This window comes from Danio rerio, chromosome 4 (genome assembly GCF_052040795.2).
Source record: "Danio rerio strain M-AB ecotype USA chromosome 4, GRCz13ab, whole genome shotgun sequence".
Taxonomy (NCBI): Eukaryota; Metazoa; Chordata; class Actinopteri; order Cypriniformes; family Danionidae; genus Danio; species Danio rerio.
The window spans coordinates 54,786,454-54,813,074 of NC_141024.2; the positions used below are offsets into that span (position 1 = coordinate 54,786,454).

The 26,621-nt window shown below is 39.8% G+C and overlaps 3 protein-coding genes and 11 non-coding genes across 14 annotated transcripts in view; 2 read left to right on the forward strand and 12 right to left on the reverse strand.

Moving 5' to 3' along the window:
- LOC148682191 (uncharacterized) overlaps positions 1-26,621 on the forward strand; it is a 137,174-nt gene that overhangs the window by 53,940 nt on the left and 56,613 nt on the right. The window lies entirely within an intron of this gene.
- LOC108183502 (uncharacterized) overlaps positions 1-26,621 on the reverse strand; it is a 226,544-nt gene that overhangs the window by 26,947 nt on the left and 172,976 nt on the right. The window lies entirely within an intron of this gene.
- Positions 6,464-10,094, forward strand: LOC148682193 (uncharacterized). The gene is made up of 4 exons (XM_088650579.1): positions 6,464-7,111; positions 7,213-7,368; positions 8,528-8,620; positions 8,763-10,094. The coding sequence occupies exons 1-4, from the start codon at positions 6,569-6,571 to the stop codon at positions 9,078-9,080; spliced, it is 1,110 nt and encodes a 369-aa protein (XP_088506705.1). The 5' UTR covers positions 6,464-6,568; the 3' UTR covers positions 9,081-10,094.
- On the reverse strand, positions 15,749-15,830 carry trnal-aag (transfer RNA leucine (anticodon AAG)). Its single transcript has one exon. It is a non-coding gene; the product is annotated as a tRNA-Leu (tRNA).
- On the reverse strand, positions 17,005-17,086 carry trnal-uag (transfer RNA leucine (anticodon UAG)). The gene has a single exon. It is a non-coding gene; the product is annotated as a tRNA-Leu (tRNA).
- Positions 17,568-17,649, reverse strand: trnal-aag (transfer RNA leucine (anticodon AAG)). The gene has a single exon. It is a non-coding gene; the product is annotated as a tRNA-Leu (tRNA).
- On the reverse strand, positions 18,824-18,905 carry trnal-uag (transfer RNA leucine (anticodon UAG)). Its single transcript has one exon. It is a non-coding gene; the product is annotated as a tRNA-Leu (tRNA).
- trnal-aag (transfer RNA leucine (anticodon AAG)) lies at positions 19,387-19,468 on the reverse strand. Its single transcript has one exon. It is a non-coding gene; the product is annotated as a tRNA-Leu (tRNA).
- Positions 20,643-20,724, reverse strand: trnal-uag (transfer RNA leucine (anticodon UAG)). The gene has a single exon. It is a non-coding gene; the product is annotated as a tRNA-Leu (tRNA).
- Positions 21,206-21,287, reverse strand: trnal-aag (transfer RNA leucine (anticodon AAG)). Its single transcript has one exon. It is a non-coding gene; the product is annotated as a tRNA-Leu (tRNA).
- Positions 22,462-22,544, reverse strand: trnal-uag (transfer RNA leucine (anticodon UAG)). Its single transcript has one exon. It is a non-coding gene; the product is annotated as a tRNA-Leu (tRNA).
- Positions 23,025-23,106, reverse strand: trnal-aag (transfer RNA leucine (anticodon AAG)). The gene has a single exon. It is a non-coding gene; the product is annotated as a tRNA-Leu (tRNA).
- Positions 24,281-24,362, reverse strand: trnal-uag (transfer RNA leucine (anticodon UAG)). The gene has a single exon. It is a non-coding gene; the product is annotated as a tRNA-Leu (tRNA).
- trnal-aag (transfer RNA leucine (anticodon AAG)) lies at positions 24,844-24,925 on the reverse strand. Its single transcript has one exon. It is a non-coding gene; the product is annotated as a tRNA-Leu (tRNA).

Sequence of the window (26,621 nt, forward strand, 5' to 3'; positions counted from 1 at the left end):
TTTATAATTTCTAGTAAAATTATCATTTCTAGTAAAATATATTAATCTGTTATCACCTATCTGCAATTTGGGTCACTTTAAGCTATATATGGTCTACTATATTCATCTTAGGAAGACTGCACTTGTAACGTAACTTAATAATAATAGATTAACGTTAATGTTAGCAATCTCCACGTAACTTTATATTTCTCATGTTTATGCTTTAAAAATATGACGAAGCGTTGTACAAACTCGACATTATTTGAAAGTTGCATGTACAAGATTGTTGGATTATGTCATACTAAAGTCGTGTACTGGAAGTGAAAAATGTAACGTTAACGTTAGCAGCTACTTGTAAATGTTTATTTAAAACATATTGTGTATGTAAAAGTTAGTTGATCGTGCAATTTTTTTTTTTATTTAAAAAAATGTAATTTCATTACAAAACTCTAATTATATGTCATTTTTACCATTTCAGAGATCTCATCGTTGTGACATTCCACATTGTCTCCAGTTTGGGACAATCACTCAATTACAGTAAGTGTTTTTGTTTATATATATATATATATATATATATATATATATATATATATATATATATATATATATATATATATCTTGTTTTATTTTGTAAAATTGTTACTTTTCTCACACTCACATGTTTTACTTTTAGATATGTGAGTCTTGAGAATGTGGCAATGTAAAGTGTGTGGCACAGAAAGTATCCAGTAGGTATGAGTTATTGAAACATTCTAAGCTCAAACATGGACATTTTGGGGCAAGGTTCAGGCATCCTTGTGTATACAATACATGTCCTTGCACATTTAAATCATGGAATAACCTTTTAAGTCATATATACCGTGCACACGTTGATCAGTCATCTTCAAAACAAAATCAGTTAGCTACATTTTCATGTCAGCTGTGTACATGCATTGAGTCAAATGAAAGAGATTACTTTAGTCATCTAAATGAACATCTGCGTAAACATGAAACTGACTTGTGTATTTAAAGAGTGTACATTTAAAAGTAACATTTATAACACATTTCATACACACAAAAATAGGAAGCACAATCCACATTGTCTAACTGACTTTAAATTAACTGTTGTCACAGTCACTGTAGACTGTCAAGAGTCAGCCAGTTCTCCCATTGATTTACCCACATGTTCAACAGAATTTGTGTTAGAGTCATGCAATGATGCTAATACTGATGAAGATGTTTTTAAGGGAAGTGTTTTTAATATTGCCCTTGTTTTATTAAAGTTGGAAAACATTTTGCATGTCCCAGCCACCGTAGTTGATGAATTACTTCAGGAACTACATTATTCATTAACTTCAGCATCAAATCAAGTCACTTGTAGCATAATTTCTGACATTTTTAAAAATCACAACTTAGAAATTGATGAATTTGTCATTCAAGAGCTTTCTGAAGCAGCAGGCAGGTCAAATCCCTTGGTTAAAGCCATAGAAAAAGGTGGTCCCCTTGCCACTGCTTTCAAGCGGAAGCAATTCTACAAAGAACATGTAACAGTTGTAGAGCCAATTGAGTTTATCCTTAATCAAAAAAGTCGAAAAACCTATCACTATATACCAATTTTGCCTTCTCTTCAGCTGTTGTTTAGTTGCAGTGATATTTTACAGTGTGTTATTGGGGACCACGAGAAGCAAAAAACTGATTCAGGGGCAGACAAAGAACAGCAGTATAGGTCAATCAGAGATGGACTTTATTGCAAGGAAAACACATTTTTTTGTGGAGAGGAATTAAAAATATCACTGTCATTGTACATTGATGATTTTGAACTCTGCAACCCCTTAGGCACTTCACGTAAAAAGCATAAACTTTGTGGGGTCTACTGGATTTTGAATAATTTGCCACCTGGATGCAGCTCCACACTTTCATCTATCTATCTGGCAGTTTTATGCAAGACTGAACATGTAAAGTCATATGGATATGGTACAATTTTGGAGCCCCTTTTACAGGAATTGATTACTTTAGAGAGTCACGGTGTCTACCTTCCAGGGCTTGGACGGTTTGTGAAAGGTACAGTCCAGTCTGTCATTGCAGATAATTTAGGGGCCCACAGTTTAGCAGGCTTCATAGAAAGCTTCTCTGGTGAGTACTTTTGCAGGTTCTGCATAGGGAAGAGATTGGAGATTCAAGCTGAATCTGTTCTGACTGGCGACTTTGCCCTTAGAACAAAGGAAATTCATGATGCACATGTAGCATCTGCTAAAGAAAACTGTAGCATTTTGTGGAGTAAAAAGAGGTTGTGTGTTAACAGAGAATTTATCTCACTTTCATGTTACTAGAGGCTATCCACCGGATATTGCACACGACCTGTTTGAGGGTATTGTACCATTTGAACTTGCACTTTGCTTGAAAGAGTTTGTTTCCAAGAAGTACCTGTCTCTTGATACTCTAAACTCATTGATTTTGAACTTCCCTTATAAGTGGGGTGATAAAACCAATAAACCACACGTTATTCCATATACATATGCCTCCAAGAAGACAATTGGAGGTAACGCACATGAAAATTGGAATTTAATGAGATTGCTTCCATTCATCATTGGAGACTTGATACCAGAGACTGAGCCTGCTTGGATCATACTTCTTGATTTGAAAGAAATAGTTGAACTTGCTGTAGCCCCTATTCATAACGAAGAAACAGTAGTCTACTTAAACTGCAAAATTGTAGAGCACAGACACAGATTTGTTGAACTTTTTCCAGCACAACTGTTACCAAAACATCATTATGTGGAGCATTATCCACAAATGATTCAGTTTTTTGGACCTCTAGTAGGGCAGTGGACTATGAGGTTTGAGGCGAAACATAGCTTCTTTAAGAAAGTAGCTCGCCACACAAATTGTTTTAAAAACATAACGCTCACACTGGCTGCCAAACACCAGCAAATGATCGCTTATCAGATCCATTCTTGTAGCCTTAAGAAGTCCAGACTAGAAGTTACTAGTGTCTCCACACTTTGTGTGGATGTTTTAAACAAGGAAGTGGTAGAAGGCTTAAGACAGAAATATCCAGGGATTAATGAAGTTCATCTGGCAAAAAATGTGACAAACAATGGAATAAATTATAGAACTGGTATGCTGATTTCGTTTGGGTAAGCAGGTGGGCTCCCAGAGTTTGCTGAAATTCTTCAAATCTGTATTGTCAAAAGCAGACTGAATTTTGTTGTGAAGGTACTGTGTGCATGGTATCAAGAACATTTTAGAGCTTTTCAGTTAACTGTCTCTCCTGATAGAGAGGTTGCCCTGGTTGATTTAGATCAGCTAACGGATGCTTATCCACTGTATGATTATATGGTAGGAGGAAGACGAATGGTGACCCTGAAGAGGCACATCCTCATTTAAGGTAATGTATTTATCAAGTGTTTTGTGTATAATAAGTAATAAAATTGTATTACTGACTTTGTCATATTCTGCTTCATACCCTCTTATAGAAAAAAGAAAGATGTCGAGTCCAGTCAATCTAAGGATTGTTTTTGGTGGGGATGAAGATGCAAGAAAGCTTGCACTTAAGACAGGAATCCCAAAGTCTGTGGATGAACTTGTCCTTGAAATAATGACTGTTTTTGGTGTAAAGCAAAATTTCAGGCTCCAGTACAAAGATAAGGACTTTGGAAATGAATACATGAATCTCACATCAACCACTCAAATTGAAGACAGGGATACCCTGAAAGTGATTTTTCTGTCAACTGATGACTTTAACTCCTGCATGCATGAGACTGCACCTGGGGCCTGGTTTTTCAAAAGTAATCCACTAGGATTTTGGATAAGGGATTGGATCAAATCTTGAAAATGGGTTTTTCAAAAGAAAAAACGGATTACATAATCGGATATTATTTAAATCGGACGTTTTAATTAAAATTCATTTAAAACAAAAACATGCAGTCACACATCCAAGTGTAAAGTTCATGTAAAAGTTTTATCAAAATAAACTGTCAAATCATACTTACAGTTGAGCTCAAAAGTTATAAGAGTAATAACTTAGAGTAATATAATTATAAGAGTAATAACAAAATGTGTGTTTAAAAGTACATACCTAAATATTATGGCCAGACAGAATCTGCTAAATATTTTTGCTATTTCTGCTGGGACTTTTGTAAAAAATCTGCGGAATGATTTTAGGATTATCATAACTAAAAACAGATAAAAACTATATATATATATATATATATATATATATATATATATATATATATATATATATATATATATATATATATATATATATATATGGAATAAAAAATTATATCTTCAATTTTATTTAATATTTACAATGCAAATCAAATTAGATCCACTTATTTGGTAAACAAAGCAAGTATCTCATATATCTATTAATGTTTCTACTGAAAGGCAGAAAATACTACTTTACCAACTGTAAATAAATCATATGAACATTTTAATATTACTATTATTATATTACAATAATATTAGTAAAATGAATTTAAAAACTGAGTAAATCTAAATGTACACACATTTACACAATTAAATACAAAGACTCAATGATGGGCTAAAAATCTGTAGAAAACTGCTGATTTCTGCGCACGCAGATTCCGTGTGGGCCTACTGAATATGTTTCAGACAAAATAGAAAATCATATTTTGATTAAAAAATTCCCCTATATAAATTTTATATATTTGATTATAATGATTCTTAACCCTGGTTTAAACTGACACATGAACAAATAATCAGAATATTCACATTTTTTGGAACTGAGATGTTTATTAATCCTATAAAGATCCATTTTTATACCATATACATGTTTTTATAAATTTATTAAATATCATATTGATACATTAGGCATTTTGGTAACCTTTTGGATTTGTGCTCAAAACTAGTTCAATTTAGTTCCAAAAAAGTTGGCCCATAATATTTTGATAAAATAAAACATTTCAGGCAGTTTTTCTCTATTTTTTTATCTTAAACATTGTACAGTCTTTTTTATTTCACTTTGTGAAAGGTGTGATAGCAGTTTCAGTCAATTGTTCATGCGAAGACAGACCTTACACCCCTCACATATGCATGTGAGAAGTGATTACATTTTAAGTTCTTTTGCCTCCCATATCTATCATTTTGTTTTGACAAATGTACAAAAAGTACAAAAACAAGACATGTCAAGGTGCTATAATCATTTGGTGCGGAAAACGGAACTAAGAAGAAATTTGGGTTGGGATGAGATGTAATTCTTTACATTAGTGTGACTTTACATTAGTGTAATTATACTTTTACTATTTCATACAATTTCAGTTGCGTTCAGAACTTTGACATGTTGATGATAAAAAAAATAGAGGGGGTGGGGGGTGGGGGTTAAGGGGGGCGCAAAACTTGAAATCGCATACCCCTCAGTAAATGTGCAGTTGCGCCCCTGTGTATAGGCCTCCAGCAAAGTAGAAAGAGTTTGGCCTCATAAAATAATCCCCCAAACAGCTGTCAAAACTGACCAAAAACAATACATTTTATTCCGTCACTAATTTATATATATATATATATATATATATATATATATATATATATATATATATATATATATATATATATATATGTATTCATGGAATGGAAAATATTCCATTCAATGGAAAATATTTTTCTTATTAGAATATTTATTAATGATGATAGCAATGATTACAGAATAAACAAAAATTCAAGAAATGGCAATGACTCAACAATTGCAAAAAGAGACTGAAAGGGCAGAGGCACAGCTTCACCTGGCAGAAAAACAACTGACTCTAACCAAACTGCAGCAAACCAAGGCCAGACTTGAGATCCCCCTCCTAAAGGATACGCTTCACATCAGATGAGGAAGTCTGAGATTATTGTGGAGTTTTTGACATTACGTCTTTTTTAAATTAACATCTATATTTGAAACTTATTATAAATATCCTCAATGTACAGTGTTTGTGTTGTAGGTCTCAGATAAGTGGACTGCTGAAAGAGGATGGGGTGGGCTTTTTCTTGTTTTTCTTATTTATTATTATTATTAATTTAATATTTATTACATTTTCTTAGTTTTAATTAAAAAAAAATAATTATATTGACCCCACGCTGGCTATTCTACTTGTCGCTCTTTACATATCTATAGTTCTACATTGTGATGTCCTATCCTGTTTGAGCACTGGTAATCCAGATTTAGTGATCCTGAAAAGTTCCTATCCAGATCAGATTGATCCAATCCAATGTTGCTTTGAAAAACTGGCTCAAAAAGTAAGCTGGATTATGTGATCACAGATCGTAAAAACAGAATTACTAAATCTGGATCAATTTGATCCGGATTAAACCTTTTGAAAAACCGGGCCCTGATGTACCGTCCTGTTCCAGCATTCTTGTTCCTTTGCACAAGACAACCTGTAGCTCTGACTCTCCTAACACAAGACATGCTAGCCCTTGTGAATTTGACTCAGTCTCAGAAGTCTACTTGTCTGAGGACTCATTTTCCAGCAGCACCGAGACTGTCTTGATTTAGTCTCCGGAGTCAAGAACCAGTTCTTGGCCTCAGGTTTTTGTAATTCCTCGTTTTTCTTGTTCTGCTGAAATTCAGCTTCAGAGAGCTGACACAGAGTTCAACAAAAGTGAAATGCTACTTATTCCACCACCAAAATTAAGATCTGACATTCTTGAAGGCATGGCTGAGGAGATCTTTAGGTATGCTGCATACCCCACTGATAGTCAGCTTGATCAGGCAGCTGAAGCCTTGATAAATGTCCACCCTTGCTTGAGGGAAAAGGGAACTCGCACTGGTCATGAAGGATGGAAACACTATCTAAAGATAAAGATGGCTAATTTCCGCTCAAAACTCAGCAAGATTGGACACCCAGAAATCACTGTAAATTCACTTAGGAACAAGTGTGAAGGTCGGGGTAAAGCAGCATCAAACATCAAAAAGCCAAAAAAGGCTGAGGTGAATTTCCTTCCCTGCCTTCCAAGAGGAGAAACAGCTGATAGTATGGAGAAGGAAAGAATTGCTCTCTTAACTGAAGTGAAAAAAAATAATAATGAGGCAGTTATAAAAGAAAAAATGCACTTGACCTTCTCCTATAGGCGACAAGAGTTGGTTGAGGACTTGCCAATGGTTTCTGATTTACAAAGTAGATGGCCTGCCCTGTTCACAGTCAATGAAGTAAGTGTTGGTGATATTTACACAATTATTTTCTAAATTTCAATTCATTTCTCCACAATACATCTACATTTCATCATCTACCTTTGCTTTATTTCTTTCAGATAAACGCAGAATTTATGAGGATAACGACTGTGCCTCTTCTGTCAAAGTTTTTCGCGCAGCTGGACAAATACACTGCTGATCTACAGAAGGTTTTCAGCAGCAAAGGAGGTGCTTCTGGACAGAAGATATCACGCATCATGACAGTTGCAGACAAGGTGTGGTAAATTGCATTACATTAAAAGATACATTAAAACTCTGAGTACATAAGTTTCACTCTCTATGTCGCGCATTTCATATGAGTTTGCAGCAGATCTAATGCTCTGTAAACTCCTTGATGAGCATGTCAGTATGCTTTTGTGGAAACAGAGTATAAACCAAAATCCTTGAACTGAAAACCCGCCTTAAAAAATTTTAAGATGTAACATTAATTTTATTTTAAATATATTTATATAAATATGGGCCAAGTTATCAATTCTCATTAATGCATTTGAAAAGTGTTTTGTCAGCAACAAATGCAAAATATTCACAAGCTGAGATCATGAGCTGAGGTTCAATGAAGCTCTCATTAATGTGATAGTTTACCCCAAAATTAAAATGACTTCATCATTTACTCTCTCATGTTTTTTTTTTTTTTACTTTTAGGAGATTCTTTTAAACACAAAAGAAGATATTTTGAAGAATGCTGGTTATTGGTACACATTGACTTCCATAGTTGGGAGAAAAAAAACATGTTAATCGTTGCCACCAACCAGCATTCTTCTAAATATTTTTTTTAGAATAGAAGAAAGAAACTCAAATAGGTGTGTAACAAGGGTTTGCTTTAAGGCTTGTCCCAACCTACTGGAAGTTTTACTTCATATTTAACATTTAACAGTAATCACTATAGTTACTATATTAGTCAATGTTACCAATAATAATAAATAACAATCACAAATGAATACAAAATTAATGTTATTTTAACAATTATTGCACAACACAAAAATGCAGCAGATTAATATCAGTCAATTTAATATGTTTTATTTTCTATTTATAGTATAGTTCTATTTTTGACCAGGTTTCAGTGTCACACATTTCTTCCACCCCATACAGACAAATAAAACAGTTTTTGTAAATCACTTTCTTTAAAACACAAAACTGCAGATTCCTACACTTTGTCAACATTGCAACATATAAAACACTCAAAAATGTATAATTGCCACAAAAAATTTACATTACAAACAGAAACAAAACTTGTTCAGAAACTTCATCTATGTGCTGGATATATTTCCAGGTCTGGGGTGTTGTTTCCTCATCAGGAATGCATCACTGGTCTTGTGATCTTACCCCCATGTTGGTTTTATATTTTAATATTGTATAATTTTGTCTAATTTTCAGTGTGGTGACATACACATCAAGCGAGATTGTGTCATACAGAGTCTGTGTGTGTACTTCAATGAGGACATGACAACAGTTGTCAAAGAATTCGAGGTTTGTATACATATGTCTAAAGAACCTAACATACATTGACAGTCTAGATGTTGCCAGTATTTAACTGAAATTTAAAAGTATTAATGTTTTATTTATTTATTGTTATTAAATTATTTAATATTTATTTACTTGTTTATTTTAGGATAGCAACCCTAAAGAAGCAGAAGCAAGAATTTCTGAGACCACTCTGGGGCTTTTTGTGATTCGCAAGGAAGGTGCTGGTGCTGAGGAGGAGCCAAGTGATGTTGGAGTTGTGATAGAGGGTGTAACGCTGCTAGAGAACCTAAAGAGTATTTCCTTTGGATTAGTAATTCTCTTTGGACTGATCTACGCTCTCAATTTAAGCTATCCTCAAGGTCTCAAGTTCACATTTGAATTCTTTCAGAAGGTACTGATGAACTTAGATGGCAGCAAGCTGTCCCCAAAGGTACAAGCACTTAAAATTAAAATGTTTCAGTGAATAGGACATTCACTGTTTGCCTACATGCCTTCAACTGGAACAACATTGAAAACCTTTAGACAAGAATGCCCTAAAATATATATTTCTACCGACTGATGACACTAACTCCAGTATGCCATGGACTGCACTTTCTTTTTTCTTTTTTTTAATCTCTGAAACTTTTAAAACAGGATATGTTACCCATTTTACTTTTGCGTCCAGGAAGCCAACGGATTACTTCTTTTCCAGATGTATTAAGACTGTCTTGGTTACATCTCCAGCCTCAGAATAGTAGTTTTTCATGTTTTTATGTTCTTCTGAAATGCTGGTTTAGAGGACTAAAATAGTTCAACAAAAGTGGAATGCTACTTATTAAACCACTTTAAGGTTTTAATCGGGCCAGTTCAAGTAAAAAATGAAAATATACTCACTATTTACACTCCCTCAATTGATTCCAAACCTTTATGAATTTCTTTCTTCTATTGAACACAAAATATATTTTGACATTAACTTCAATTGTAGGAAAAACAAATACAGTGAAAGTCAAGGTTTCCAGCTTTCTTCAAAATATATTATTTTGTGAGCAACAGAAGAAAAAAAACAATAAAAGTTTGAAACAAGTGAAAGGTGAGTAAATGCTCATTTTCAGGTGAACTTTTCCTTTAAAGCCACGACTGGGAATTCAGCATTCCCATCTGCTGCGAGTAGGACTTGTTTTGCTGTTCTAAATGCTGAAAATTGTAAACCTGTTATATGTATTAAAAAGTGACGCAAACTTTAGATATGTAAAGTAAAATGATTGCTTTTTTAAATTTATTTTATTTCATTGCATTTTGTGTTTAGGTGTTATTTCATTATTGTATTGTCATTTTATTGTTAAGGGTCATTGTTAATTGTTTTAACAAACATTTAGAAAAAGAAGGGATCATTTACTTTTGTGTTATAGATCAGGAGAGAACATTGTTTACCATACTATGAGGTAACATGACAATGTAACTTTGAAAATGTGAAATTAATGTTTGATGTTGAATTATGTTTCCTTGTTGATGCCTGTTACTTGTAGGCAAACTAAAAATCTCATCTCGGGCCAAATATGTTTATAAAACTCAACTGTAATTCCGTATATGCCTGGATTTTCCATTGGATATTTTAGAAATAGCAACATCAAGTTCAGAGATAACAATGTCAGATTCCATCCTTTCACGGAAGCTGTTATCTATAATAGGAACTTTATCTTTTAAAAAGGAAAAGAAAAATTCACAATCACTCTCTTTAAATTTTGATTCATATAATAACATGAATAGATGTGATCATCAATCAAAGTTTTCTCTTCACTTACATTGTTATTTATGCTACGTTTATTAATAGTTTTTGAAGCTTGCCTTTGCTTTACTAAATTTAAAAAAATGTATGAAGAATTTTCCCCCCTCCTCTATCCATTTCACTCTAGATCGTAAAGCTCCTTTAGCTTTCTCTGTATAATAATCATCCAACTCTGATGGCAAAATACGAAGTTCATTTTGTTCTATATCTCCAAGAAAATCTTTATCACCAAGGTCATTTAATCTAGATAAAACTGTTAACTGTCTTTTTTCCTAAGAGAGGAAAACTAGCTCATTGAAGCATAGTCATTTTTTAACTTGATTCATTTTTCAATTTGAGAAAAGCATGTGGCAAAAGAAAACCAAGCGGCAAATAGGGAGAAAAGCATTTGCCAAATGCTTATTTAAAAAGCTGTTTAAAATGTGTTTTGTGATTTATTAATACAATTTTTTACTGTTTGATTAATCAGCCTTTAAAACATGAATTAAATAAAAATACAGTAATAAAAGTGTCTATTTATTTATACATTTAAAATGTTTTTGTAATGCATTATTTTATTGCTTAATTAAATGATATTTAAAAACACAATTCAAACATATCTATTTATTTGTCCATTTAAATTGTGATTTATTCATGTACATTTTTATGCTGGGTGAAGCAGTGGCGCAGTAGGTTATGCTGTCGCTTCACAGCACAAAGGTCGCTGGTTCGAGCCTCGGCTCAGTTGGCGTTTCTTTGTGGAGTTTGCATGTTCTCCCTGCATTCACGTGGGTTTCCTCCGGGTGCTCCGGTTTCCCCCACAGTCCAAAGACATGCGATACAGGTGAATTGGTAAAGGCTAAATTGTCCATAGCGTATGAGTGTGTGTAGATGTTTCCCAGAGATGGGTTGCAGCTGGAAGGGCATCCGCTGCGTAAAAACTTGCTGGATAAGTTGGCGGTTCATTCCACTGTGGCGACCCCGTATTAATAAAGAGACTAAGCCGACTAGAAAATTATGACATTTTTATGCTTCAATAATTAAATTGATCATTTAAGTCTTTGTTTTTCTAACTAGCATTCCTGATCCTGAAGTCTAAACATAAACAACAACAGAATAAAACACAAATAAAAAAAAGTGTGAGACCATTATACTACATTTATTCATGCAGCAATGCATGCTGGGATATTTGTACTGTGCCTCACCCAGCATGCATTGCAGTATGAAACATTTAAATTGTTACCATTGTTGAGGTACAAGGTCTGATTCATGAGGTCTGAGTGTGTATTTGTCATAACTGAACTGTTTTTGTATGTTATTTCTTAACTGTTAAGTATTTATGTAGGTATCATATCTGTTTCCACTTCTCAATTAAATTAATATCCGCAACTAAGCATAAAATCTATTGCATGAGGCCTTTTATCCAGATTTAAATCAGAACTAGTTTCAGTCAAATAGATTAATCTATCTATTGACATGCCAACTTTATTGCTATAATAAAAGTGTTTTGTAAACTCTGTATTACAGCTCTTAGAGAGTCTGAATTAATGGGTTCAAGGGTGAAGAGCCCAACTAAACCAGCCCCTCATTCCATTACGGTGACACAAAAAATACCTAAATTTCTGTTGGATCTCAATGAGAATAGTATGAAAGTCAAATCAGTCAGTATTAAGTTAGTCTGCTGTTGTTTGTGGAGTTGTTTAATGATCCTCTGCTGAGACTGAAAGTGTTTTACTTTACTTGATTTTATTTAATGTTGTAACTCAAGTCACTGTTTGTGTTTCTTGTTTCTCTTTCCTTCAGTGATTGTGATTATTAACAGCAGGTGTTCATCAGTGTCTGAATTAACTCATTAGTGTTCATTAACTCTGTCAGGTGAACTATATTGGTGAACTAGTGTATGAAATTGAACAAGGACACAAAGTGTGATTTCAAACACAGACTTCAAAACATTGAATCTGAACTCTGTTAGCTCACAGTTTTCTGCAGTTAGTTACTTTCTCGAAAACAAAAATGTTACCCAGAATGCACTGTTTTAACAAAATATTACTGTTTTAGTGAAAAAAACATTCTTTTACCGTAGAATCTGACCGTTTTTTAACAGCAATTTTTTACAGTGTGAGGTAACAGATGGATATTCTATTGATGGAGCAGGTGGAGGAAGTGGCTTTGGTGCTGGTCCAGATTCCTCATCATCTCATCAAAATTAAATGGATATTTGTTAAAATAGATTATAATCGCATTTGACTTTTTTCCACTTGAAATGACAATCTTTTTGCTAAATTAAAAGTATTTTAAAGGGTGACAATGAGATTAATAGACCTATACTAGTTTAAAAAAATATATTTTTTCAGTTTTTATTTTGCCCACCTAACATTGCTGTTAGTAATAGTAGTCACACACACACACACACACACATATATATATGTATATAAATATATATATATATATATATATATATATATATATATATATATATATATATATATATATATATATATATATATATATAATTTGAAAGAACGGATAGCTGAAGTGCTTCAGTAGTCTCTGTTGAGTACTGGAATTAACATGTAAGCTAACAAATCACTCATATTCTCATTCACAATAGAGATACTGGGTTTCCCATACACAGATTTATTTGTAGTAATGTGGGAGTTTTCACATGAACATTTCTTCAAAGGAAACCAGTTGTTTACAGAAAGTTTCATTGTCTTCATGAAGAAAACTAGTTTCTTTTCTAAAATCAGTCCATCAAAATAAATGTGTAGTGTTTTGAAACCAAAGTCTTCATTTGTTACCCACAACACATCAAGATTTGATCAAGTCAAAATCTCATAATCTGACACAAATCTGATCTGTTGTAAATGGCAAATGGCATTATGTAGTCTGATCAGGGCTTTATGGAGTCTGCATCAGTCTCTCACTGTCATTGCAAGTTCACACCGGCCGAGTTTAGGTGGATTTTTATTCACCACCAAGTTTTGTGAAACTGCAGACAAAAGCCCAAAATTGGAGGCAAATCTGTGTTTGTTCAAGGGAGTGACAATCAAACAATGTGAATAATCAAAAACACAATCTAAGGGTGTAGGACAGTTTTCTCTGCATCTCCTCAAACATTTTCTCCTCCCTAATCTTTCTAATTCTCTTTTGAGTGCAGACCATTTGATTGCAGTGTGCAATGTGCACAAATTTGGTTTTCAGTTCATAATAACTTGAAACACATATAGAGTTATTTTGCTTTCTTGCAGCCCTGTAGAAACTCTCACAACCTGGTACATCTTCACCCCTCTTCAGTTATTGAGTTTAAATCTTCAGGTTCAAAGGGTTTCATTCCAGTAACTTGAGATCTATTCAAGAGTTCACACTTGTCCCGAGATGCTATCCCATGCTATCCCGGGAAAGCCTTAAGCTCTGCTAGACAAGGCCTCATTTTTGCTCTCCATTGTGAAGCTTCATATGATTGACGAGGCTTCTTTTATGTTTGAAGACCTTTCCACACTCACTGCATCGAAAACGCTCGCCTGAGTGAATCTTCATGTGTTGCTTAATGGAGTCTTTGCATGAGAGACTCTTTCCACAATGATTGCATGTAAACACTGTGGTTTCAGTGTGACCATTCGTGTGATTCATGATTCTAGCTTTGGTTGTGAAGCTCTTTCCACAATGAGCACATGCAAACGGCTTCTGTCCGGTGTGACTTATCATGTGGTGTTTGAGTGAGCCTTTATGTGGGAAACTTTTACCACACTCAGTGCATGTGTAAGGTTTCTCTCCAGTGTGAATCCTCATGTGGAGGGTAAGGTTTTGTTTCTGAGAAAAACCTTTCCCACTCTATGTACAAATAAAGCTTCTCTCTCCAGTGTGAGTTCTTATGTGGACTTCAAGGTTGCCATTTTGCTTATAGCTCTTTCCACACTGAGGGCAAGAGTAAGGCTCCTCCCCAGTGTGAATTCTTCTGTGCACTGCCAAGTTTCCTGTAGAATAGAAGCTTTTTCCACACTGTTGGCATGCGTACAGCCTCTCTCCAGTGTGAATTCTCATGTGCACTTTTAAGTTTCCTGTATTATAGAAGCTTTTTTTCACACAGTTTGCAGGTGTAAGGTTTCTCCCTAGTGTGGTCAAGGTTTGGCTTTTGACTGAAACTCTTTCTACTCTGTTTACAGCTGTAATTACACCTAGACTTGGATTTCCGAGGTTTTCCGTGTGATGAAGTCTTTTTAGTGAGTGTGGGTTTTTCATCAGTCATTATTTCTTGTTGTTTCTCTTTTATTTCATTCCATTGATGTGTCTCTTCTTTGAGCACCATCAGGTCTTCAAAAACGAACAAAAAAGTGAACTTTAGTATGAAGGCTTAAAGTGGCAAGCATGAAATGGATGTTTACCCTAAATATTAAAATGACCTTACTATTTACTCTCCATCATGTGGTTTTAAACATTTCCTGTCTTCTGGAACACAAAGTAAGCCAGCATTTTTATCACAATATCTTATTTTGTCTTCAACAGAATCAAGAAACTCATCAAGGTTTAAAACCACACAATGGAAAGTAAATGGTGAGGCTATTTTCATTTCTGTGTCAGAAAGTCATACCAACACTGACTCACATAATCAACACATCTCTTGACTCTGGTTTATTCCCCACTGTATTACTACTGTAATTGTGAATCTTTACTGTTCCTGTTTCAACAGTGTGCTCTTGCTAAAAGGAGCAATGGCAGAGAGAGACTTCCAGTGCAGACTTTGTTAAGATGCTGCAATCTAATCGTGGGAAAGACACTTGCTCCTGAGCAGATTCGAGCTTGGGGATGTGTTGCTGTCACACCAACAAGTCTGCCGTGAGTTTCAAAGAACACATTATACTGACTAGTTGCCAACTTAAATGTACTTTCTTATTTCCAGCGTTCACTGAGACTCACACACACACTCAAGCAGTTTGGCCATGTTTAAAACCTTTTCTGGCAGCTGTAGGATTCGAACCCACACCCCCGAAGAGACAGGAGCCTAAATCCAGCGCCTTAGACCACTACGAGCAGAAGCGTGCAGTATCACTTTGCAAGTCTGTTTGCTCAAGCAGAGAGGTCATTCTCAAGCATCCTAAAAGGACTGCCTGGCAGCGGATGGGATTCGAACCCACACCCACAAAGAGACTGGAGCCTAAGTCCAGCGCCTTAGATCCCTTGGCTACGCTATCCCAGATGACTCCATGCAGTGGTCCCTTTTCTGCCCAATTTTACGGAAGCAGAGAGGACGCCGAGCTTCCTAGTGATGCCCTTCAACTTTGGCCAAGGAGTCTACGTTTGGATGTGAGTGAAAGCATGCAGTATTACTTTACAAGTATGTTTGCTCAAGCAGAGAGGTCATTCTCAAGCATCCTAAAAGGACTGCCTGGCAGCGGTGGGATTCGAACCCACACCCCCGAAGAGACTGGAGCCTTAACCCAGCGCCTTAGACCGCTCGGCCACGCTACCTTGCCAAGCTGCTCTCCCTGAGCAGTTTTCGCACCAACTTGTTTCACGTAGCGCTACAGCGCTGGGAAATCAGTTGAATTTGGCCATGCATTGCTGGAGCTCCTCCACAAAGAAAGAGAGCTGCTTAATACTAGCTTAGGAAGCACTCCCACCTTCCTGTCAAGCACAGTTCTGTCTCTATTAGAGCACACTTCAAGGCAATTGAAGTCTACTCCAAACGGCAGCCAGCTGCAATGCATTTAAGCACCTGATTACAAGGTAACTGTTATTTCACAAAAGAGTGAAAGTTACTGATTCCATCACAGCAGACTCCACATTGTTGTTGTTATTATATTCAAATCCAGTTATAGAGTATTACTACTCTAATTGTGAATTTTTACTGTTCCTGTTTCTATAGGGTGCTCTTGCTAAAAGGAGCAATGGCAGAGAGAGACTTCCAGTGCAGACTTTGTTAAGATGCTGCAATCTAATCGTGGGAAAGACACTTGCTCCTGAGCAGATTCGAGCTTGGGGATGTGTTTGCAAGTCTGTTTGCTCAAGCAGAGAGGTCATTCTCAAGCATCCTAAAAGGACTGCCTGGCAGCGGATGGGATTCGAACCCATACCCACAAAGAGACTGGAGCCTAAGTCCAGCGCCTTAGATCCCTTGGCTACGCTATCCCAGATGACTCCATGCAGTGGTCCCTTTTCTGCCCAATTTTACGGAAGCAGAGAGGACGCCGAGCTTCCTAGTGAAGCCCTTCAACTTTGGCCAAGGAGTCTACGTAAGGTAACTGTTATTTCACAAAAGAGTGAAAGTTACTGATTCCATCACAGCAGACTCCACATTGTTGTTGTTATTATATTCAAATCCAGTTATAGAGTATTACTACTCTAATTGTGAATTTTTACTGTTCCTGTTTCAATAGGGTGCTCTTGCTAAAAGGAGCAATGGCAGAGAGAGACTTCCAGTGCAGACTTTGTTAAGATGCTGCAATCTAATCGTGGGAAAGACACTTGCTCCTGAGCAGATTCGAGCTTGGGGATGTGTTGCTGTCACACCAACGAGTCTGCCGTGAGTTTCAAAGAACACATTATACTGAATAGTTGCCAACTTAAATGTACTCTCTCATTTCCAGCGGTCACTGAGAACACGCACGCACTCAAGCAGTTTGTCCGTGTTTAAAATCACATCTGGCAGCGGTGGGATTTGAACCCACGCCCCCGAAGAGACTGGAGCCTAAATCCAGCGCCTTAGACCCCTCGGCCACGCTACCCTAGTTGTATTCTTGCAGTGGTCCCTTTTCTGCCCAATTTTACGGAAGCAGAACAGCAGAGAAGACGCAGAGCTTCCTAGTGAAGCCCTTAAACTTTGGCCAAGAAGTCTACATTTGGATGCGAGCTGAAGCGTGCAGTATCACTTTGCAAGTCTGTTTGCTCAAGCAGAGAGGTCATTCTCAAGCATCCTAAAAGGACTGCCTGGCAGCGGATGGGATTCGAACCCACACCCACAAAGAGACTGGAGCCTAAGTCCAGCGCCTTAGATCCCTTGGCTACGCTATCCCAGATGACTCCATGCAGTGGTCCCTTTTCTGCCCAATTTTACGGAAGCAGAGAGGACGCCGAGCTTCCTAGTGAAGCCCTTCAACTTTGGCCAAGGAGTCTACGTTTGGATGTGAGTGAAAGCATGCAGTATTACTTTACAAGTATGTTTGCTCAAGCAGAGAGGTCATTCTCAAGCATCCTAAGAGGACTGCCTGGCAGCGGTGGGATTCGAACCCACGCCCCGGAAGAGACTGGAGCCTTAATCCAGCGCCTTAGACCGCTCGGCCACGCTACCTTGCCAAGCTGCTTTCCCTGAGCAGTTTTCGCACCAACTTGTTTTACGTAGCGCAACAGCGCTGGGAAATCAGTTGAATTTGGCCTTGCATTGCTGGAGCTCCTCCACAAAGAAAGAGAGCTGCTTAATACTAGCTTAGGAAGCACTCCCACCTTCCTGTCAAGCACAGTTCTGTCTCTATTAGAGCACACCTCAAGGCATTTGAAGTCTACTCCAAACGGCAGCCAGCTGCAATATATTTTAGCACCTGATTACAAGGTAACTGTTATTTCACAAAAGAGTGAAAGTTACTGATTCCATCACAGCAGACTCCACATTGTTGTTGTTATTATATTCAAATCCAGTTATAGAGTATTACTACTCTAATTGTGAATTTTTACTGTTCCTGTTTCTATAGGGTGCTCTTGCTAAAAGGAGCAATGGCAGAGAGAGACTTCCAGTGCAGACTTTGTTAAGATGCTGCAATCTAATCGTGGGAAAGACACTTGCTCCTGAGCAGATTCGAGCTTGGGGATGTGTTTGCAAGTCTGTTTGCTCAAGCAGAGAGGTCATTCTCAAGCATCCTAAAAGGACTGCCTGGCAGCGGATGGGATTCGAACCCACACCCACAAAGAGACTGGAGCCTAAGTCCAGTGCCTTAGATCCCTTGGCTACGCTATCCCAGATGACTCCATGCAGTGGTCCCTTTTTTGCCCAATTTTACGGAAGCAGAGAGGACGCCGAGCTTCCTAGTGAAGCCCTTCAACTTTGGCCAAGGAGTCTACGTAAGGTAACTGTTATTTCACAAAAGAGTAAAAGTTACTGATTCCATCACAGCAGACTCCACATTGTTGTTGTTATTATATTCAAATCCAGTTATAGAGTATTACTACTCTAATTGTGAATTTTTACTGTTCCTGTTTCAATAGGGTGCTCTTGCTAAAAGGAGCAATGGCAGAGAGAGACTTCCAGTGCAGACTTTGTTAAGATGCTGCAATCTAATCGTGGGAAAGACACTTGCTCCTGAGCAGATTCGAGCTTGGGGATGTGTTGCTGTCACACCAACGAGTCTGCCGTGAGTTTCAAAGAACACATTATACTGAATAGTTGCCAACTTAAATGTACTCTCTCATTTCCAGCGGTCACTGAGAACACGCACGCACTCAAGCAGTTTGTCCGTGTTTAAAATCACATCTGGCAGCGGTGGGATTTGAACCCACGCCCCCGAAGAGACTGGAGCCTAAATCCAGCGCCTTAGACCCCTCGGCCACGCTACCCTAGTTGTATTCTTGCAGTGGTCCCTTTTCTGCCCAATTTTACGGAAGCAGAACAGCAGAGAAGACGCAGAGCTTCCTAGTGAAGCCCTTAAACTTTGGCCAAGAAGTCTACATTTGGATGCGAGCTGAAGCGTGCAGTATCACTTTGCAAGTCTGTTTGCTCAAGCAGAGAGGTCATTCTCAAGCATCCTAAAAGGACTGCCTGGCAGCGGATGGGATTCGAACCCACACCCACAAAGAGACTGGAGCCTAAGTCCAGCGCCTTAGATCCCTTGGCTACGCTATCCCAGATGACTCCATGCAGTGGTCCCTTTTCTGCCCAATTTTACGGAAGCAGAGAAGACGCCGAGCTTCCAAGTGAAGCCCTTCAACTTTGGCCAAGGAGTCTACGTTTGGATGTGAGTGAAAGCATGCAGTATTACTTTACAAGTATGTTTGCTCAAGCAGAGAGGTCATTCTCAAGCATCCTAAAAGGACTGCCTGGCAGCGGTGGGATTCGAACCCACGCCCCCGAAGAGACTGGAGCCTTAATCCAGCGCCTTAGACCGCTCGGCCACGCTACCTTGCCAAGCTGCTTTCCCTGAGCAGTTTTCGCACCAACTTGTTTTACGTAGCGCAACAGCGCTGGGAAATCAGTTGAATTTGGCCTTGCATTGCTGGAGCTCCTCCACAAAGAAAGAGAGCTGCTTAATACTAGCTTAGGAAGCACTCCCACCTTCCTGTCAAGCACAGTTCTGTCTCTATTAGAGCACACCTCAAGGCATTTGAAGTCTACTCCAAACGGCAGCCAGCTGCAATGCATTTAAGCACCTGATTACAAGGTAACTGTTATTTCACAAAAGAGTGAAAGTTACTGATTCCATCACAGCAGACTCCACATTGTTGTTGTTATTATATTCAAATCCAGTTATAGAGTATTACTACTCTAATTGTGAATTTTTACTGTTCCTGTTTCTATAGGGTGCTCTTGCTAAAAGGAGCAATGGCAGAGAGAGACTTCCAGTGCAGACTTTGTTAAGATGCTGCAATCTAATCGTGGGAAAGACACTTGCTCCTGAGCAGATTCGAGCTTGAGGATGTGTTTGCAAGTCTGTTTGCTCAAGCAGAGAGGTCATTCTCAAGCATCCTAAAAGGACTGCCTGGCAGCGGATGGGATTCGAACCCACACCCACAAAGAGACTGGAGCCTAAGTCCAGCGCCTTAGATCCCTTGGCTACGCTATCCCAGATGACTCCATGCAGTGGTCCCTTTTTTGCCCAATTTTACGGAAGCAGAGAGGACGCCGAGCTTCCTAGTGAAGCCCTTCAACTTTGGCCAAGGAGTCTACGTAAGGTAACTGTTATTTCACAAAAGAGTGAAAGTTACTGATTCCATCACAGCAGACTCCACATTGTTGTTGTTATTATATTCAAATCCAGTTATAGAGTATTACTACTCTAATTGTGAATTTTTACTGTTCCTGTTTCAATAGGGTGCTCTTGCTAAAAGGAGCAATGGCAGAGAGAGACTTCCAGTGCAGACTTTGTTAAGATGCTGCAATCTAATCGTGGGAAAGACACTTGCTCCTGAGCAGATTCGAGCTTGGGGATGTGTTGCTGTCACACCAACGAGTCTGCCGTGAGTTTCAAAGAACACATTATACTGAATAGTTGCCAACTTAAATGTACTCTCTCATTTCCAGCGGTCACTGAGAACACGCACGCACTCAAGCAGTTTGTCCGTGTTTAAAATCACATCTGGCAGCGGTGGGATTTGAACCCACGCCCCCGAAGAGACTGGAGCCTAAATCCAGCGCCTTAGACCCCTCGGCCACGCTACCCTAGTTGTATTCTTGCAGTGGTCCCTTTTCTGCCCAATTTTACGGAAGCAGAACAGCAGAGAAGACGCAGAGCTTCCTAGTGAAGCCCTTAAACTTTGGCCAAGAAGTCTACATTTGGATGCGAGCTGAAGCGTGCAGTATCACTTTGCAAGTCTGTTTGCTCAAGCAGAGAGGTCATTCTCAAGCATCCTAAAAGGACTGCCTGGCAGCGGATGGGATTCAAACCCACACCCACAAAGAGACTGGAGCCTAAGTCCAGCGCCTTAGATCCCTTGGCTACGCTATCCCAGATGACTCCATGCAGTGGTCCCTTTTCTGCCCAATTTTACGGAAGCAGAGAAGACGCCGAGCTTCCAAGTGAAGCCCTTCAACTTTGGCCAAGGAGTCTACGTTTGGATGTGAGTGAAAGCATGCAGTATTACTTTACAAGTATGTTTGCTCAAGCAGAGAGGTCATTCTCAAGCATCCTAAAAGGACTGCCTGGCAGCGGTGGGATTCGAACCCACACCCCCGAAGAGACTGGAGCCTTAACCCAGCGCCTTAGACCGCTCGGCCACGCTACCTTGCCAAGCTGCTCTCCCTGAGCAGTTTTCGCACCAACTTGTTTCACGTAGCGCTACAGCGCTGGGAAATCAGTTGAATTTGGCCATGCATTGCTGGAGCTCCTCCACAAAGAAAGAGAGCTGCTTAATACTAGCTTAGGAAGCACTCCCACCTTCCTGTCAAGCACAGTTCTGTCTCTATTAGAGCACACTTCAAGGCAATTGAAGTCTACTCCAAACGGCAGCCAGCTGCAATGCATTTAAGCACCTGATTACAAGGTAACTGTTATTTCACAAAAGAGTGAAAGTTACTGATTCCATCACAGCAGACTCCACATTGTTGTTGTTATTATATTCAAATCCAGTTATAGAGTATTACTACTCTAATTGTGAATTTTTACTGTTCCTGTTTCTATAGGGTGCTCTTGCTAAAAGGAGCAATGGCAGAGAGAGACTTCCAGTGCAGACTTTGTTAAGATGCTGCAATCTAATCGTGGGAAAGACACTTGCTCCTGAGCAGATTCGAGCTTGGGGATGTGTTTGCAAGTCTGTTTGCTCAAGCAGAGAGGTCATTCTCAAGCATCCTAAAAGGACTGCCTGGCAGCGGATGGGATTCGAACCCACACCCACAAAGAGACTGGAGCCTAAGTCCAGCGCCTTAGATCCCTTGGCTACGCTATCCCAGATGACTCCATGCAGTGGTCCCTTTTTTGCCCAATTTTACGGAAGCAGAGAGGACGCCGAGCTTCCTAGTGAAGCCCTTCAACTTTGGCCAAGGAGTCTACGTAAGGTAACTGTTATTTCACAAAAGAGTGAAAGTTACTGATTCCATCACAGCAGACTCCACATTGTTGTTGTTATTATATTCAAATCCAGTTATAGAGTATTACTACTCTAATTGTGAATTTTTACTGTTCCTGTTTCAATAGGGTGCTCTTGCTAAAAGGAGCAATGGCAGAGAGAGACTTCCAGTGCAGACTTTGTTAAGATGCTGCAATCTAATCGTGGGAAAGACACTTGCTCCTGAGCAGATTCGAGCTTGGGGATGTGTTGCTGTCACACCAACGAGTCTGCCGTGAGTTTCAAAGAACACATTATACTGAATAGTTGCCAACTTAAATGTACTCTCTCATTTCCAGCGGTCACTGAGAACACGCACGCACTCAAGCAGTTTGTCCGTGTTTAAAATCACATCTGGCAGCGGTGGGATTTGAACCCACGCCCCCGAAGAGACTGGAGCCTAAATCCAGCGCCTTAGACCCCTCGGCCACGCTAGCCTAGCTGTATTCTTGCAGTGGTCCCTTTTCTGCCCAATTTTACGGAAGCAGAACAGCAGAGAAGACGCAGAGCTTCCTAGTGAAGCCCTTAAACTTTGGCCAAGAAGTCTACATTTGGATGCGAGCTGAAGCGTGCAGTATCACTTTGCAAGTCTGTTTGCTCAAGCAGAGAGGTCATTCTCAAGCATCCTAAAAGGACTGCCTGGCAGCGGATGGGATTCGAACCCACACCCACAAAGAGACTGGAGCCTAAGTCCAGCGCCTTAGATCCCTTGGCTACGCTATCCCAGATGACTCCATGCAGTGGTCCCTTTTCTGCCCAATTTTACGGAAGCAGAGAGGACGCCGAGCTTCCTAGTGAAGCCCTTCAACTTTGGCCAAGGAGTCTACGTTTGGATGTGAGTGAAAGCATGCAGTATTACTTTACAAGTATGTTTGCTCAAGCAGAGAGGTCATTCTCAAGCATCCTAAAAGCACTGCCTGGCAGCGGTGGGATTCGAACCCACACCCCCAAAGAGACTGGAGCCTTAACCCAGCACCTTAGACCGCTCGGCCACGCTACCTTGCCAAGCTGCTCTCCCTGAGCAGTTTTCGCACCAACTTGTTTCACGTAGCGCAACAGCGCTGGGAAATCAGTTGAATTTGGCCATGCATTGCTGGAGCTCCTCCACAAAGAAAGAGAGCTGCTTAATACTAGCTTAGGAAGCACTCCCACCTTCCTGTCAAGCACAGTTCTGTCTCTATTAGAGCACACCTCAAGGCATTTGAAGTCTACTCCAAACGGCAGCCAGCTGCAATATATTTTAGCACCTGATTACAAGGTAACTGTTATTTCACAAAAGAGTGAAAGTTACTGATTCCATCACAGCAGACTCCACATTGTTGTTGTTATTATATTCAAATCCAGTTATAGAGTATTACTACTCTAATTGTGAATTTTTACTGTTCCTGTTTCTATAGGGTGCTCTTGCTAAAAGGAGCAATGGCAGAGAGAGACTTCCAGTGCAGACTTTGTTAAGATGCTGCAATCTAATCGTGGGAAAGACACTTGCTCCTGAGCAGATTCGAGCTTGGGGATGTGTTTGCAAGTCTGTTTGCTCAAGCAGAGAGGTCATTCTCAAGCATCCTAAAAGGACTGCCTGGCAGCGGATGGGATTCGAACCCACACCCACAAAGAGACTGGAGCCTAAGTCCAGCGCCTTAGATCCCTTGGCTACGCTATCCCAGATGACTCCATGCAGTGGTCCCTTTTTTGCCCAATTTTACGGAAGCAGAGAGGACGCCGAGCTTCCTAGTGAAGCCCTTCAACTTTGGCCAAGGAGTCTACGTAAGGTAACTGTTATTTCACAAAAGAGTGAAAGTTACTGATTCCATCACAGCAGACTCCACATTGTTGTTGTTATTATATTCAAATCCAGTTATAGAGTATTACTACTCTAATTGTGAATTTTTACTGTTCCTGTTTCAATAGGGTGCTCTTGCTAAAAGGAGCAATGGCAGAGAGAGACTTCCAGTGCAGACTTTGTTAAGATGCTGCAATCTAATCGTGGGAAAGACACTTGCTCCTGAGCAGATTCGAGCTTGGGGATGTGTTGCTGTCACACTAACGAGTCTGCCGTGAGTTTCAAAGAACACATTATACTGAATAGTTGCCAACTTAAATGTACTCTCTCATTTCCAGCGGTCACTGAGAACACGCACGCACTCAAGCAGTTTGTCCGTGTTTAAAATCACATCTGGCAGCGGTGGGATTTGAACCCACGCCCCCGAAGAGACTGGAGCCTAAATCCAGCGCCTTAGACCCCTCGGCCACGCTACCCTAGCTGTATTCTTGCAGTGGTCCCTTTTCTGCCCAATTTTACGGAAGCAGAACAGCAGAGAAGACGCAGAGCTTCCTAGTGAAGCCCTTAAACTTTGGCCAAGAAGTCTACATTTGGATGCGAGCTGAAGCGTGCAGTATCACTTTGCAAGTCTGTTTGCTCAAGCAGAGAGGTCATTCTCAAGCATCCTAAAAGGACTGCCTGGCAGCGGATGGGATTCGAACCCACACCCACAAAGAGACTGGAGCCTAAGTCCAGCGCCTTAGATCCCTTGGCTACGCTATCCCAGATGACTCCATGCAGTGGTCCCTTTTCTGCCCAATTTTACGGAAGCAGAGAGGACGCCGAGCTTCCTAGTGAAGCCCTTCAACTTTGGCCAAGGAGTCTACGTTTGGATGTGAGTGAAAGCATGCAGTATTACTTTACAAGTATGTTTGCTCAAGCAGAGAGGTCATTCTCAAGCATCCTAAAAGGACTGCCTGGCAGCGGTGGGATTCGAACCCACACCCCCAAAGAGACTGGAGCCTTAACCCAGCACCTTAGACCGCTCGGCCACGCTACCTTGCCAAGCTGCTCTCCCTGAGCAGTTTTCGCACCAACTTGTTTCACGTAGCGCAACAGCGCTGGGAAATCAGTTGAATTTGGCCATGCATTGCTGGAGCTCCTCCACAAAGAAAGAGAGCTGCTTAATACTAGCTTAGGAAGCACTCCCACCTTCCTGTCAAGCACAGTTCTGTCTCTATTAGAGCACACCTCAAGGCATTTGAAGTCTACTCCAAACGGCAGCCAGCTGCAATGCATTTAAGCACCTGATTACAAGGTAACTGTTATTTCACAAAAGAGTGAAAGTTACTGATTCCATCACAGCAGACTCCACATTGTTGTTGTTATTATATTCAAATCCAGTTATAGAGTATTACTACTCTAATTGTGAATTTTTACTGTTCCTGTTTCAATAGGGTGCTCTTGCTAAAAGGAGCAATGGCAGAGAGAGACTTCCAGTGCAGACTTTGTTAAGATGCTGCAATCTAATCGTGGGAAAGACACTTGCTCCTGAGCAGATTCGAGCTTGGGGATGTGTTTGCAAGTCTGTTTGCTCAAGCAGAGAGGTCATTCTCAAGCATCCTAAAAGGACTGCCTGGCAGCGGATGGGATTCGAACCCACACCCACAAAGAGACTGGAGCCTAAGTCCAGCGCCTTAGATCCCTTGGCTACGCTATCCCAGATGACTCCATGCAGTGGTCCCTTTTTTGCCCAATTTTACGGAAGCAGAGAGGACGCCGAGCTTCCTAGTGAAGCCCTTCAACTTTGGCCAAGGAGTCTACGTAAGGTAACTGTTATTTCACAAAAGAGTGAAAGTTACTGATTCCATCACAGCAGACTCCACATTGTTGTTGTTATTATATTCAAATCCAGTTATAGAGTATTACTACTCTAATTGTGAATTTTTACTGTTCCTGTTTCAATAGGGTGCTCTTGCTAAAAGGAGCAATGGCAGAGAGAGACTTCCAGTGCAGACTTTGTTAAGATGCTGCAATCTAATCGTGGGAAAGACACTTGCTCCTGAGCAGATTCGAGCTTGGGGATGTGTTGCTGTCACACCAACGAGTCTGCCGTGAGTTTCAAAGAACACATTATACTGAATAGTTGTAGAATAGATGTATCCTTTCAGTGGTCCCTTTTCTGCCCAATTTTACGGAAGCAGAACAGCAGAGAAGACGCAGAGCTTCCTAGTGAAGCCCTTAAACTTTGGCCAAGAAGTCTACATTTGGATGCGAGCTGAAGCGTGCAGTATCACTTTGCAAGTCTGTTTGCTCAAGCAGAGAGGTCATTCTCAAGCATCGTAAAAGGACTGTCTGGCAGCGGATGGGATTCGAACCCACACCCACAAAGAGACTGGAGCCTAAGTCCAGCGCCTTAGATCCCTTGGCTACTCTATCCCAGATGACTCCATGCAGTGGTCCCTTTTCTGCCCAATTTTACGGAAGCAGAGAGGACGCCGAGCTTCCTAGTGAAGCCCTTCAACTTTGGCCAAGGAGTCTACGTTTGGATGTGAGTGAAAGCATGCAGTATTACTTTACAAGTATGTTTGCTCAAGCAGAGAGGTCATTCTCAAGCATCCTAAAAGGACTGCCTGGCAGCGGTGGGATTCGAACCCACGCACCCGCCAGCTGCCGAAGGATAGTCCGACAATATTTCACAAATGTTGAAGATGAGAGCCAATCGGAGCGATTCGCTCCAACATTGTAACCAATCA

Bases quoted from the DNA above. Each gene is read 5' to 3' on its own strand.
- LOC148682193 (XM_088650579.1), top strand. From the start codon at position 6,569: ATGCTACTTATTCCACCACCAAAATTAAGATCTGACATTCTTGAAGGC. The intron at 7,112-7,212 runs GTAAGTGTTGGT...TATTTCTTTCAG, and splicing joins CCCTGTTCACAGTCAATGAA to ATAAACGCAGAATTTATGAG. The intron at 8,621-8,762 runs GTTTGTATACAT...TGTTTATTTTAG, and splicing joins CAGTTGTCAAAGAATTCGAG to GATAGCAACCCTAAAGAAGC.